The following is a 15,406-nucleotide window of genomic DNA, read 5'->3' as shown; positions in this document are numbered from 1 at the left end:
AAATTCAAACCAAGGGACAGAGATCAGCATGGCGTGTGCCTAAAGTTGTGTAGTAGTTCTGAAAGAGAAGAGTGAAAAGTGATAGCAGGATACTGAACTCAAAGAGCCTGTGTGGTACATTCTGCTATCTTCATTTTGCGAAAGGAGGTGGAGTTTGAGCAAAATATCACGCATTATATTAATGATATTAATTTGCATTTAATTTTGTAAACTTTTAAATGGTATATTTGTGTTGATTTTATAAGAGCATATGGAGCTTTCTCACACCTAGATTTATGTTAGCACATATGAAAGAAAACTGACAAAAAAATTAATTTTATTTTGAAGGTCAGCAGGAATTTTCAAAGTTTAAGAATCGATACTCCCAGAGCAAAGTTTTGCTTTTCTTGCTGTCTTCCTAGTCCAGTTATGCCCCCTGGTGGTTATAGTTGCTACCGGAAGTAAAATACTCCCTTTATAAATGTGTCCTTTCCAAATTCATTTGTAGGTCAGCTGTGCAAAAGACAGAATAATTTTCCTGTAGAAACAGTCTTATAAATAATGGTCACTATTGCAGGATAGCACACAGAAACCCACAGTGGCCCTGTGCCACTTGATCTACACCCTCTACCCTGCTCCACTGCCCTCCTTGCTTGCAAAACAAACAAATCACCATGTCTTGTCATCACTGCCACCACCACTAACTACTCTATCCCCATCACCACGGAAAGCAGAAAGAGAAGGGAAGGGGGTTAGAATCTCGGTCAAATCCAACATCTTTATTTATAGGCACAACTTACACCCTGAAATCTTACACCCCTCCTGGGTCTTCAAAGGAGTGGACCACCTAGAAGGAAACTTAAAGGTTTCTTTGCCTCTCAGAATCTTGGGGCAAATACTGATCTTGCTTCCCTCTCTCTCTTGTCCCACATATAACCCCCCTTAGTTCTCCAGGGTCAAAGTCACCTTCCAAGTAGAATACAACAAGAAAGGTAAAAAAGACAAGAAAAAAAAAATGGAAAGAAAACCCTTTGCCGCAAGGTTTCCCCAAACCCAGAAGCCAGAACTCTGTCAGATATATAACCAATACACCTTCAAAGCTTATCTCTTCTGAGCTTTGTAACTTTCCCTCATCAGTCCCTTCTAGGGACCGACTGGAAGAGGAAGGGTTGAGGGCAGAAGCAATCTCAGTCTGCTTGGTATGATTAATATACTATCAGCATTTAAGTGGTCAGCCATAATTTGTGCTGTGTGATTCCAAAGGCCCCTTCCGAGGAAGGGACAGTGATAATGTGGACCCTGTTGTGTCTATGCAAATATAAATCCCATTTTAAAGAGACTAGGAGAACTCTGTGGAATGCTCTCAAACCCATTTAAAGTGACAAAAGGGCAAATTCATATGATTTTAACAATGTAAAAAAAAAGCTAGAAGAACATATAGACAAGTAAAATACTTATGCTGGTTAGAGTGCCTGATTGTGGTGAATTATTTAATTTGAAATTACTTTAACATTCATATGATGTTGTAAAATTTTATCTAAAGTAAATGAAAATGTTCTTGTTTTATCTAGTGCTACCTAATAAACCACTCCGAAACTTACAGGCTTAAAACAATGCTTTATTTATTAAAAAAGTGAAGCTCATAGAGACAGAGAGTAGAAAGTAGTTGCCAGGGGCTACGGGGTGGGGGAAATAGCGAGAGGTTGGTACTTCTCCAAACTTTAAAGGGCACAGACTTTCAATTATAAGATGAATAAGGTCTGAGGATCTAATGTATAACATGGTGACCATAATTGATAACACTGTAATATATGATTGAAATTTGCTCAGAGAGTAGAACTTAAATGGTTCCCCACCCCCCTCAAAAAAAGATCAATATGTGAGGGATGGATTACACGAGAGGAGTAAATCCTTTCACAGTGTATAAGAATATCAGATCATCACGTTGCACACTTTACATATCTTACAGTTTTACTTGTCAGTTATATCGCAGTAATGCTGAAAAAAATCCAACCTTTTATTATATCTCACAGTTCTATGGATTGCATGGGCAGTTTTTCTACAGGCCTCACTTGGGTCTTTCACGAGTTTGTTGTGACGTGGCTGGGTCTAGTGCTCCTGTCTGTGGTCTCCTTCTACATGTTTCTTTAGCACATGCCTTCACTGAAGGTAGAAGAGGCACTTTGTGCCAGACACTGTTCCAGGTGTTGGGATATAGTACTGAATAAGACAAATGAGGCCCAGGCCCTCATGGAGCTTACATTCTTAAATTGTTACATTGCAAAGAATAAGAAAGTAAACAAATACACTCTAAGGTGATGTAGGTGGGTGGGAGGCTACTTTGGAGTGATCAGAGAAGCCCCCTTGGAAGTGACATTTGAAGATCTTGGGGAAAAAGTATTTGCTAGTGCAAATGTCTAGAGCTTGAAAGAACTTGGAGATTTGAAGGAAAACCACCATGGCTGGTGTGTTTAGGGAGTAGCTGTGTTTAGGGAGTAGCGAGTGAGAAGAGGGATTGGATTAAATCGCAGAGGTAGTTGGTGGCCAGGTCATAAAGGGCCCTGAAAGCCATGGTGAGGACTTTGGCTTTCATCTTGGGTAATAGGAAGAAATGGGAAGGTTTTAAGTCACAAATTGTATTGATTTCCTTGTTCAAAAGAACACTCCACTCTCCCCTTTGAGAAACTATTGTAGGGGTCAAGGGTGAAAGCAGGGTGACTAAATAGTTTATTGTAGTAGGTGATGGAGGTTTGGACAAGAGCAATAGTAATTATAGGAAGTCAGTAGATTACTTATATATTTTGAAGGAATTTCCAATAAGTACTACTGATGGATTGTGTTTGGAGGATGAAGAGAATGGAGAAAACACTGAGGTCTCCCAACTGTCCCTTTTGAGTGGTAGCGTGAATGAAGTACAGTTCGCTGAGGAGGAGGAGACTGGTGAAAGAACGGATTTCTTTATTTTGGAAGAAGGCAAGGAAGAAAATTTAAAATTCCATTTGAACATGTTTAATTATATTATGCCCACTCAATAATCTGTAATTGAACTATATGATTTAAAGTTCATCCATATCTGTGCAAGAATAAGCCGTGTTAAAGTGCCATGCTATCTGGGAAATTAGAATTAATGACATGTATTTAAAGTATAAGTTCCTAAAGCAAGTTAGTCTTTCTGTTAGGATAATTGCTACCATTTATTGAGGGGTTTTTATTTGTTTGAACCATATGAAATTGCAGATGTTGACAATTTTGAACTTGAAAATGGCAATGCCATATGGTTTGTCTCTGTACTTACTGGCCATAGAACTATTTATTTACATATAAATGAATGAATATTCACAAAAATCCTTAAGATAGGCTTTTATTAACTTATGATTGATAAAATGGAAGTTCTGAAAGAAGTTAAATAACCTGCCAAAAGTCTGATGACAAGTTAGTAGGCAGGCAAGAATCAAAACAAGATCTTTCTGACATAGCATCTGGACTTTAGTCACAGAGTTACATCACCAAGATTTCCAGCCAGTGGCGTGCTGCCTTCCCCTAAATGTGAAAAGCTTCAGATCCAGAAGACAGATATACAGACACAGAGTGCTTGCTCTGATGGGATGAAGAATTGCTGGCTCTCTCCCTCCTGTAGAGAGCCAAACCCAAGTGGCCCTTAAATGTCAGTATTGCGTTTTAGAAGTAAACACAACGAACAAAGAGAAATCAGACAATGAGTTAACACTGTTAAGGGTTGCTCACAAATTCCCATCAAATTCATTTCTTTTTATCTTTTCTCTCTTTTTTTTAAAAATTTTATTTATTTTTGGCTGCATTAGGTCTTTGTTGCTGCACATGGGCTTTCTCTAGTTGTCGCGAGCCAGAGACCTACTCTTCCTTGCGGTGCACGGGCTTCTCATTGTGGTGGCTTCTCTTGTCGCAGAGCATGGTTCTAGGTGCACGGGCTTCAGTAGTTGCAGCACGAGGGCTCAGTAGTTGTGGCTCACAGGCTCTAGAGCGCAGGCTCAGTGGTTGTGGCGCCCAGGCTTAGTTGCTCTGCAGCATGTGGGATCTTCCCAGACCAAGGATCGAACCCATGTCCCCTGCATTGGCAGGCAGATTCTAAACCACTGCACCACCAGGGAAGTCCCTCAAATTCATTTCTTCAGGAAATTTCCAGCTTCTCTTCCACATTTATCACTGAATGTCTCTACTATACAAATACGTTAAATGTAAAACAAGTGATTCTAACCTCAGAGAAAATATAATGCCGCCAGCTGGAGCATATTACCAGTCAACAAGCTGTGACCACTTTCATCAAATGCCTTATAGCACATTTAATACCATACTCTCGAATATGGGGATATGTGTAAAAAAAACAATTGATTGAACCTGGTGTACCCCCAAAAAAAATAAAATAAAATAATAAAGACATGAAAAAAAAAAAAAAAAAAAAATAAAAAAAATACCATACTCTCAAGCATTTCTATACACTATGAAAAGTGGTACTACCAGTGAGTGAGAGTCAGTATGGAAATAAGTAAAATATGTTATCAATTATAAGGACTTTAAGCTTTTCCCTCTTTACATAGTTTCTAGATAATCTATATTTTAGTAAAATGAAGAATCTCCTCATATATTTATTCTAACACTCCCTGTGAATCAGTTAGGAACTATGTAAGGACAGAATGGCTATGTCTGTTTAATCAGTTGGTAATTAGCTATTTAAATCAAAGGTTAAAAAAAGGTTACATGACTGAAAAGATTTCTGTCCACTCTTGGGAAGAATATTTCCCATGTAGCTCTTACATTGAGAATGTCAATTAGAGTCGACAGTCCTTGGTGGTGAGCAGTCGAAATAGTCACTTAATTAAATCACTCTCCTGCTAAAATAAAATAGAATTTTCAGTTTATTTTTTTTTTATTTTTTTTTAATTTATTTATTTATTTTTTGGGGGGGTACACCAGGTTCAATCATCCGTTTTTATACACATATCCCCATCTTCCCTCCCTTCCTTGATGCCCCCCCCCAAGCCCCCGCCACCCTCCCCGCCCCAGTCCTCAAAGGCATCTTCCATCCTCGAGTTGGACTCCCTTTGTTATACAACAACTTCCCACTGACTATTTTACAGTTGGTAGTATATATATGTCTGTGTTACTCTCTCGCTTCGTCTCAGTTTCCCCTTCACCCCCCGCCCCCTCCCATACCTCGAGTTCTCCAGTCCATTCTCTGTATCTGCATCCTTGTTCTGGTCACTGAGTCCAACAGTACCATTTTTAGATTCCGTATATGTGAGTTAGCATACAATATTTGTCCTTCTCTTTCTGACTTACTTCACTCTGTATGACAGACTGTAGTTCTATCCACCTCATTACATATAGCTCCATCTCATCCCTTTTTATAGCTGAGTAATATTCCATTGTATATATATGCTGCATCTTCTGTATCCATTCATTTGTTGATGGGCATTTAGGTTGCTTCCATGTCCTGGCTATTGTAAAGAGTGCTGCAATAAACATTATGGTACAAGTTTCTTTTGGGATTATGGTTTTCTTTGGGTATATGCCCAGTAGTGGGATGACTGGATCATATGGTAGTTCTATTTGTAGTTTTTTAAGGAACCTCCAAATTGTTTTCCATAGTGGCTGTACCAATTTACAGTCCCACTAACAGTGCAGAAGAGTTCCTTTTTCTCCACACCCTCTCCAACATTTGTTGTTTCCAGATTTTGTGATGATGGCCATTCTGACTGGTGTGAGGTGATACCTCATTGTGGCTTTGACTTGCATTTCTCTGATGATTAGTGATGTGGAGCATCTTTTCATGTGTTTGTTGGCCATCTGTATGTCTTCTTTGGAGAAATGTCGATTTAGGTCTTCTGCCCATTTGTGGATTGGGTTATTTGCTTTTTTGGTATTAAGCTTCATGAGCTGCTTGTATATTTTGGAGGTTAATCCTTTGTCCGTTGTTTCATAGGCAATTATTTTTTCCCACTCTGAGGGTTGCCTTTTAGTCTTGTTTATGGTTTCTTTTGCTGTGCAAAAGCTTTTAAGTTTCATGAGGTCCCATTCATTTATTCTTGATTTTATTTCCATGATTCTAGGAGGTGGGTCAAAAAGGATGGCGCTTTGATGGATGTCATATAGTGTTCTGCCTATGTTTTCCTCTAGGAGTTTTATAGTGTCTGGCCTTACATGTAGGTCGTTAATCCATTTGGAGTTTACTTTTGTGTATGGTGTTAGGAAGTGTTCTAATTTCATTCTTTTGCATGTTGCTGCCCAGTTCTCCCAGCACCACTTATGGAAGAGGCTGTCTTTTTTCCATTGTATATTCTTGCCTCCTTTGTCAAAGATGAGGTGCCCATATGTGTTTGGGCTTACTTCTGAGTTCTCTATTCTATTCCATTGATCTTCCTTTCTATTTTTGTGCCAGTACCATACTGTCTTGATCACTGTGGCCTTGTAGTATAGTTTGAAGTCAGGAAGCCTGATTCCACCAACTCCATTTTTCCTTCTCAAGATTGCTTTGGCTATTCGGGGTCTTTTGCGTTTCCATACAAATCGTAAGATTTCTTGCTCTAGTTCTATGAAAAATGCCATTGGTAATTTGATCGGGATTGCATTGAATCTGTAAATTGCTTTGGGTAGTACAGACATTTTCACGATGTTGATTCTTCCAATCCAGGAACATGGTATATCCCTCCATCTGTTTGTGTCGTCTTTGATTTCTTTCATCAATGTCTTAAAGTTTTCTGCATACAGATCTTTTGCCTCCTTAGGCAGGTTTATTCCTAGGTATTTTATTCTTTTTGTTGCAATGGTGAATGGGAGAGTTTCCTTAATTTCTCTTTCTGCTCTTCCGTTGTTAGTGTATAGGAATGCAAGAGATTTCTGTGCATTAATTTTGTATCCTGCTACTTTAATAAACTCATCAATTAGTGCTAGCAGTTTTCTGGTAGAGTCTTTAAGGTTTTCTATATATAATATCATGTCATCTGCAAAGAGTGACAGTTTTACTTCTTCTTTTCCAGTTTGGATTCCTTTTATTTCTTTTTCTTCTCTGATTGCTGTGGCTAAAACTTCCAAAACTATGTTGAATAATAGTGGTGAGAGTGGACACCCTTGTCTTGTTCCTGTTTTTAGGGGGAATTCTTCCAGTTTTTCTCCATTGAGAACAATGTTGGCTTTTGGTTTTGCATATATGGCTTTTATTATGTTGAGGTAATTTCCTTCTATGCCCATTTTCTGGAGAGCTTTTATCATAAATGGATGTTGAACTTTGTCAAAAGCTTTTTCTGCATCTATTGAAATGATCATATGGTTTTTATCCTTCAATTTGTTGATATGATGTATCACATTGATTGATTTGCGTATATTGAAGAATCCTTGCATCCCAGGGATAAACCCCACTTGATCATGATGTATGATTTTTTTAATGTGCTGTTGCAGTCTGTTAGCTAGTATTTTGTTGAGGATTTTTGCATCTATATTCATCAGTGATATTGGTCTATAGTTTTCTTTTTTTGTGACATCTTTGCCTGGTTTTGGTATCAGGGTGATGGTAGCCTCGTAGAATGAGTTTGGGAGTGCTCCGCCTTCTGCAATATTTTGGAAGAGTTTGAGAAGGATAGGTGTTAACTCTTCTCGAAATGTTTGATAGAATTCGCCTGTGAACCCATCTGGTCCTGGGCTTTTGTGTGTTGGGAGATTTTTAATCACTGCCTCAATTTCCGTACTTGTGATTGGTCTGTTCATGGTTTCTATTTCTTCCTGGTTCAGTCTTGGAAGATTGTATTTTTCTAAGAATGTATCCATTTCTTCCAGGTTATCCAATTGATTGGCATATAGTTGCTTGTAGTAGTCTCTCATGATCTTTTGTATTTCTGAGGTGTCCATTGTTACTTCTCCTTTTTCATTTCTAATTCTGTTGATTTGCATCTTCTCCCTTTTTTTCTTGATGAGTCTGGCTAATGGTTTATCAATTTTGTTAATCTTCTCAAAGAACCAGCTTTTAGTTTTATTTATTTTTCTTATGGTTTCTTTCCTTTCTTTTTCATTTATTTCTGCTCTGATCTTTATGATTTCTTTTCTTCTGCTCACTTTAGGGTTTCTTTGTTCTTCTTTCTCTAGTTGTTTTAGGTGTAAGGTTAGGTTGTTTATTCGATCATTTTCTTGTTTCTTAAGGTAGGACTGTATTGCTATAAACTTCCCCCTTAGAACTGCTTTTGCTGCATCCCATAGGTTTTGGGTTGTTGTGTTTTTGTTGTCATTTGTTTCTAGATATTTTTTGATTTCCTCTTTGATTTCTTTAGTGATTCCTTGGTTGTTTAAGAGTGAATTGTTTAGCCTCCATGTGTTTGTCTTTTTTGCAGTTTTTTTCCTGTAATTGATATCTAGTCTCATGGCGTTGTGGTCTGAGAAGATGCTTGATATGATTTCAATTTTCTTGAATTTGCTGAGGTTTGATTTGTGACCCAAGATGTGATCTATCCTGGAAAATGTTCCGTGTGCACTTGAGAAGAACGTGTATTCTGTCGTTTTTGGATGGAATGTCCTATAAATATCAATTAAGTCGAGATGGTCTAATGTGTCATTTAAAGCTTGTGTGTCTTTATTTATTTTCTGTTTGGATGATCTGTCCATTGATGTAAGTGGGGTGTTCAAGTCTCCCACTATTATTGTGTTCCTGTCGATGTCCCCTTTTATAGCTGTTAGCATTTGCCTTATGTATTGAGGTGCTCCTATATTGGGGGCATAGATATTTACCATTGTGATATGTTCTTCTTGGATGGATCCCTTGATCATTATGTAGTGTCCTTCCTTGTCTCTTGTAATAGTCTTTACTTTCAAGTCTAATTTGTCTGATATGAGTATTGCTACTCCAGCTTTCTTTTGACTTCCATTTGCATGGAATATCTTTTTCCATCCCTTTACTTTCAGTCTATATGTATCCCTTGGTCTGAAGTGGGTTTCTTGTAGGCAGCATATAGAAGGGTCTTGTTTTTGTATCCATTCAGCCAGTCTGTGTCTTTTGGTTGGAGCATTTAATCCATTTACATTTAAGGTGATTATTGACATGTGTGTTCCAATTACCATTTTCTTAATTGTTTTGAGTTTGTATTTGTAGGTGTTTTCCTTTTCTTGTGTTTCCTACTTAGAGAAGTTCCTTTAGCACTTGTAAGGCTGGTTTGGTGGTGCTGAATTCTCTTAACTTTTGCTTATCTGGAAAGCTTTTGATTTCTCCCTCAAATCTGAATGAGATTCTTGCTGGGTAGAGTATTCTTGGCTGTAGGTTTCTCTCTTTCAGGACTTTCAGGATATCCTGCCATTCCCTTCTGGCCTGCAGAGTTTCTGTGGAAAGGTCAGCTGTTATCCGATGGGTTTTCCCTTATATGTTGTTTGTTGCTTTTCTCTTGCTGCTTTTAATATTTTTTCTTTGTGTTTAGTTGTCGTTAGTTTGATTAATATGTGTCTCGGTGTATTTCTCCTTGGGTTTATTCTGTATGGGACTCTCTGTGCTTCTTGGACTTGGTGAATTATTTCCTTTCCCATGTTGGGGAAGTTTTCCACTAGAACCTCTTCAAATATTTTCTCAGACCCTTTCTTGTTTTCTTCTTCTTCTGGGATGCCTATAATTCGAATGTTGGTACGCTTAATGTTATCAGTGAGGTCTCTGAGACTGTCTTCTAATCTTTTTATTATTTTTTCTTTTTCCTGCTCTGTGGCAGTTATTTCCCCCATTCTATCTTCCAACTCACTTATTCGTTCTTCTGCCTCAGTCATTCTGCTGGTTATAGCATCTAGAGTATTTTTAATTTCAGTTATTTTGTTATCCATTGCTGTTTGTTTTTCTGAGTTCTTATGAACTGTTTCTTGTACTTTCTCTATTTTGTTATCGAGATTTTGTATCATTTTTACTATCATTACTCTAAATTCCTTTTCAGGCATTTTTCCTATTTCCTCCTCATTTATTTGGTCTTGTGGGTTTTTTTCTTGCTCCTTTGCCTGCATGGTGTTTCTTTGTTTCCTCATGGTTATCCAAACTTTTGGGGTTGCTTGTCCTTGGGTTTTTTTGCGTTATTCTGTGACCAGCAGAGGTTCCTTTATTGTTCGTCTGTAAGCGTCAGTGTGTGGGGAGGGAGAGGGTACAACAGTGGCTCCTTTTCCTGGGAGGGAGTGAGCAGTGGCGCACTGATGTCTCAGTCAGGCTTGGAGGTGCCTGTTGCAGAGGGCGCCGGTGGCTCAGGCGTAAACAGAAAGTCTTAGAGTTGGGCCTCTCTCGGGGGTTTTTTTCTTTTCTTTTTTTTTTTTTTCTCTCGGCAGCCTCCCTGCTGCTGGCGTTGCAAGGGGTTTTAATCTAGCCCCACCCAAGTGCCTGAGGGTACTTGTTATCCCTGAGCGCCTTAGGTGGCCCGCAGGGCGTCTCTCCACTGCCTGTTGCAGAGGTGCGGAAAGAGAGAGAGAGGCTATGCGCGTGGCTCCTCCCAGCCGCCAGTGAGCCTGCAGCCTCCAGCCACCATCATGGCCTGGCAGCTCTCAGGAACGGGCACTCCTCTCCGCAGGCCTCCTCCCTCCTGTCCTCTCGGTCCGGCAACAATGTTTCCCACACTGAACCAGCTCTCCTGCTCCCACACTCCCGCTCCTGGACCCTCCGTTCAGCCGCGGATCGATGTCTTGGTCCGGGAACGCTGAGCTGCGCTGCGGACCCTCTGAATGTTTCTCACTCCCTCCCTTCTGCCACAGCTCCGCCGCTTCACCCTCTTTGAGCCCTCGTAGATGCCTCCCTACCGGCTATGTCGGGCTCCCCGCAGTCCCATCCGGTGTCCGAGGCCGTCTGCTGGTGTTCAGCTGGTTCTCTGTGAGAATTACTGCGTCCTTCCTTGCATTCCCAATGCATCTGTGGGGAGGGATGCACTCCACGTCTCTCTACTTCGCCGCCATCTTTTCCTCCTATCCTGCTCTGAATTTTCAGTTTAATAATGAAATGAATCTGTTCTTCAATGCTATATAGATTAGGGGCTGAGTATAGTAGCATTCCCCAAATTGGTCCAAAAAATAAAGGTAGTACTTATTAATCTCTAAGTTCTCATCCAGCTTTGATAGTATTTGAATAATAAGTGCTGAATCCTTACTACTTCCACATACCATGCTATGCGCTCTACCAGCACCTTTTCATTTAAATCTAACAACCCTATGGGATAGGTTATATCTTTGTTTTAACCAAAGCTTAGAGATGTTAAGTAACCTCCAAGGTCCAAAATTAATGCAGACCTGGGATTTAAACTCAACTATTTGACCTCAAAACCCATGTATATATAATGGTAGAGCTAACTGCTATGACTTTACGCTTAGTGGGGGTGGTAAATGGCAATGCTTATATTATATTGTAAAGGTGGTCAGAAAGTCTAGACTGTTTAACCCAGCCTGAAAACTGGCTGTGTGCTGGTCCTTGTGTTGATCCTTTTTATTCTTAAAAAGTTACCTATGCAATTTTCATATTCAAAACTTTTCTACAATTAGTTTCCCTGAAAAATAATTATTTTGTGGTTGAAATCAATATTTAGTCAATCAAATGTGTCTGATCGCTAATAGAGATGGATTATTTAGTGATTTTCTTGGCTTTGGTAATGATGCATAAAAGCATATAGTAGGAAAGAATTGTGGCAGGATAACCCTTCAAAGTATTAATTTCTAGGATTTCCCTCTTCTCCCAGACTGTGCAGATGAATAGACATGTGTCGTAAGAAAATGAAGACAACAAATATTCAACCATTAGCTTTCAAAAACAGCTCCTGACTAAGCCCTACATGGAAAGATTGAGGTACATTCAGGTAGAGCTATTGCTCCCAGAGATGAGATAAAGTATGCTTTCAGAGTGAGAACAGTAGGAGAGAAGAGGAAACAGGGACAAGAAGGCACATGGGAAAGAGACCCCAAGCACTCTCCAGAGCCTCTCTGCTACTAGCTCAGAGCCAGGGCACTGCCTAGAAGCTGAGGCAGAGCTGAGTTGGTCCTCTTGTCATTCTGCAGGCTCCACACTCATCAGTAATCAGCCCACTGTCCATCATTTGTTCAGTTTCAAGTGTTGCTTGCCTTTGTATTAAGAATCTTTTAAAAGTCTTATGATTAACCATCCCTTGGGAATAATCCCTCATCCAACAGCCCAGGACACTCATAAACACCATTTTGCTCTCCTTCCTGTCCCCAGATTAGAAAGTAGACAACTTGTAGTCCTGGATGGGTGACAGTGCAGAAGGCTTGGACACTTTTGGGACAATGCTGATGACAGCCAGAAGGGAAATGTTTAGTCCAAAGAACACAGGATTGTTGAAATCAATGTGAAATCATCCACTGAGCCAGGGTAGCAGAGGAATGCACTACCCCATTACAGAGTGTTAAGAAGTGTCTCATCACAGGCAGAGAATGTTAGAGCTGGAACAGAACTTGGAGAACATCTAGTCCTATCCTTCCACAAAGCAGAGGAGGCCCCAAAAGGAGACCTGACTTTTTCCAGGTCAAACAGTGGATTAGTAGCTTAGCCAGAACCAGAAATAAGATGTTCTGAGTGAATTTAATTCTCTCTCCGCTGCACAGAACAGGCAGATCAGGCTTGGAAGCTCTTTCTTTGGTGGTGGATTTTTCTCTGATCCTCCTGAAGTCATAAGTTGAATGCAGGACCCAGTTCCTAAATTTTTAGAAGCCCAAATGCAGTAGCTCAACAGGGATGCCAAAGTTAAGGTTTTTATTGAATTAAATTAGTTTATTGCCATAAGATACAGTGAAGACCTTTTTAAAATAACTAGAAGAGCCATAACTGCTAATAGACAAGTTTCTCTTTCATAGAAACTCTATGAGACTGTTCACATCAGCCCCCAGTTTCCTGAAACAGCATGGCAGAATGCATTTAGTGTTGTTGAAGCAAGTCCAAGCTTCTTTCCCCATGATAAATGAGGCACTGACCTTCCTTATAGCTGTACCTGTATTCTTCTGCTCATAATTCCATGAATACTTGTGTCACTAGAATTTTCACAGGTGGAGAAGGAGGGTGTGATCCTGTTGCCCAGCATTTCTCTAAAGTGATCACTTTGTAATTTATACTCCCACAACAATTTATCTCTGGGTATTTCATTGGCTTCATGCCACTCACCATTATTACACAACAAAACTCAGCAGGGTGCACTTTCTACATTTGCTCTTTGTGGGTTTCTGATTCTTTTATGTCTTTAGAAATTCTGTATGTCTTTAGAAACTCTTTCTTTTAGAAAAATGCTAGTGTTTAGTACCACTTTATGTATGTCAGTGATTTAAACAGTTTCTTTTTTGTAGCAGATTAAAAACTTTAAAGACTTGTCTTAGAGAGGTATTGATGGAAACTTCAAATAAAATATTTGTTTATAGAATACAGGAATAGCTGGATATTAAATCAAAAAATGTTTCTCATAAATATCAAGTTGACTCCAGTTAACATTTTATACTCTTATTAACATTTCACACATTGTTTCTGTTCAACCAGTTTTAGAACTTCATGAAAAAGCTGAGTGGTAGATTGGGTAATAGGGTAACATAACGGGAGCCTTTTTTCCAAGGCTGGCATGTGAAGAAAGTACCTGCAAATCATAAAAAGAAACAAAGTAGAGAGCTTTAAAAACAAGACTTTTCATACTGGTCACATCAGTACATACACACTTACTGGCATAACATTGTTGGGTGAGGGAGTCTAACCCACAAGGCTACCAGCATTTTTAGCCTTCCAGCCTCCCCCGCTGATGACCTAGAAAACCTCTGATATGTGTGCCTTTCAGCTCACTGAAGCACTTTTCTTCAGCAAAGAAAACAAATTGCATTAATTATGTATCAGTTATCAAAGCATTAATGAGGAAGCCAGGACTGTCCTCACCACAGTGTAAGCTGAGCCTCCTGCACAGCAGGGAGTTGAAATGAGTCAAGCTGGGGTGACCACTAGGGCCAAGTCAAGAGGGGGGAGTAGAGTTTGTCCCCATGGCCTCAGCAGAAGTACAGTTGACCCTTAAACAACACAGGTTTGAACTGCATGGGTCCACTTATACTTGGATTTTTTTTAATATGTATACAAAAATATGTGTGTAGAACACTGAGAGCAAGATTTGTATTGAAGCAGATAGCCTATCCTCACATAGGCATAAGGTGATGTTTAATATAAAATTAATAATGTGTTAGTTTTCTTATTACTGTTTTATAACTTTGCTTTCAAAGAATTACATACCATACAGTATGTTTCTCTCTCTTGTAACTGGAGAAACTGCATATCAACCTATCATCACAGCTAAGTGGTTTTTTAAAAACTATAACAATGTTTCTAATACTATATTATCCATATGACTGTAATGCCATGTGCCGTAAAGTTGTTATTACGATTCATTCATTACCATATAAGCTAGGCTACCAGGAAGCAATCATACTGCTCTTCTTTGTTACCAAAGAAGTAACACAACATTCTTCTGTGAATAAATACAGATTTCTTTTTCACATTATCTTTTCACTTTTGATGTCTAGTGTTAGTAATATGTGTAATGTCTACAGTGTTTTGTATCATACAAGACAATATTAATGTAGATACTGATAGACGGTTCATCTTTTAAAGACAATGTAAACTTATCCTATCAATAAATACAGCACAGTACACTGTATTTTCTCTTCCTTATGATTTTCTTAATATTTTCTTTTATCTAGCTGACTGTCTTGTAAGAATACAGTATATTATACATATAACATACAAAATATGTGTTAATAAACTTTATGTTATTAGAATGGCTTCTGGCCAACAATAGGCTATTAGTAGTTAAATTTGGGTAGAGTCAAAAGTTATATGTGAATTTTCAAGTGCGTGGGGGTTGGTGTCCCTAACCACAGCACTGTTCAGGGGTCAGCTGTATAGGAAAGGCCAGGGAAGAGACAAAATAAGAGAGTCTTTAGCCAGCCTCCTGAATGGCTTAAAAGATTGGTTCTAAACCCTGGATGCACACTAGAATCACTCAGAGAGTTCATTTTAAGTGTCAGTGCCCAGGCGCAACCCCAGACAAACTGAACAGAATTTCTACATGTGAGACCTGGGTGTCAGTATTTTTTAGTAGTCACTCTGTTGATTCTAATGCATGGCAGGTTGAAAATCACTTATGTAAAAACAAAGATCACAAACCTAAATGCTCACAGATAACATGTTAGGAGGAAGGGTAAGAGTAAGGACAGAGCAAGGAGACAGTGGCAAACTGAACAGCGCAGGATCTACCTAAGAGGGTAGCTGCTTCTGAGCCCCGACCAGCTATCATCATGTAGGAGTGTGACACTGTTTTTGCCATTACTCTGAGTTTTAAATTCATGACTATTTTTTAAAAATTGGTTTGTGTGATCCATGCTATAGCATGGATGACCCTCGAGAACACCATGCTAAGCAAAAGAAACCAGACAC

General features: G+C 39.2%; 1 protein-coding gene and 1 long non-coding RNA gene across 5 annotated transcripts in view; one reads left to right on the top strand and one right to left on the bottom strand.

The window, feature by feature from the left end:
- Nucleotides 1–15,406, top strand: part of LOC130856859 (uncharacterized) — a 106,124-nt gene that overhangs the window by 21,948 nt on the left and 68,770 nt on the right. The window lies entirely within an intron of this gene.
- C7H12orf56 (chromosome 7 C12orf56 homolog) overlaps nt 12,172–15,406 on the bottom strand; it is a 72,938-nt gene continuing 69,703 nt past the window's right edge. For all 4 annotated transcript variants that reach the window (XM_057741803.1, XM_057741805.1, XM_057741804.1 and 1 more), the window contains one exon: nt 12,172–13,568. In XM_057741803.1, coding sequence (XP_057597786.1) covers nt 13,442–13,568 — 127 coding nt within the window. In that variant the 3' untranslated portion in view covers nt 12,172–13,441. The remainder of the gene's footprint in view (nt 13,569–15,406) is intronic.

This window comes from Hippopotamus amphibius, chromosome 7 (genome assembly GCF_030028045.1).
Source record: "Hippopotamus amphibius kiboko isolate mHipAmp2 chromosome 7, mHipAmp2.hap2, whole genome shotgun sequence".
In the NCBI taxonomy this organism is placed as follows: domain Eukaryota; kingdom Metazoa; phylum Chordata; class Mammalia; order Artiodactyla; family Hippopotamidae; genus Hippopotamus; species Hippopotamus amphibius.
The sequence above is the reverse complement of the archived record's forward strand: the minus strand, read 5'-3'. Positions and strand labels throughout refer to the sequence as shown.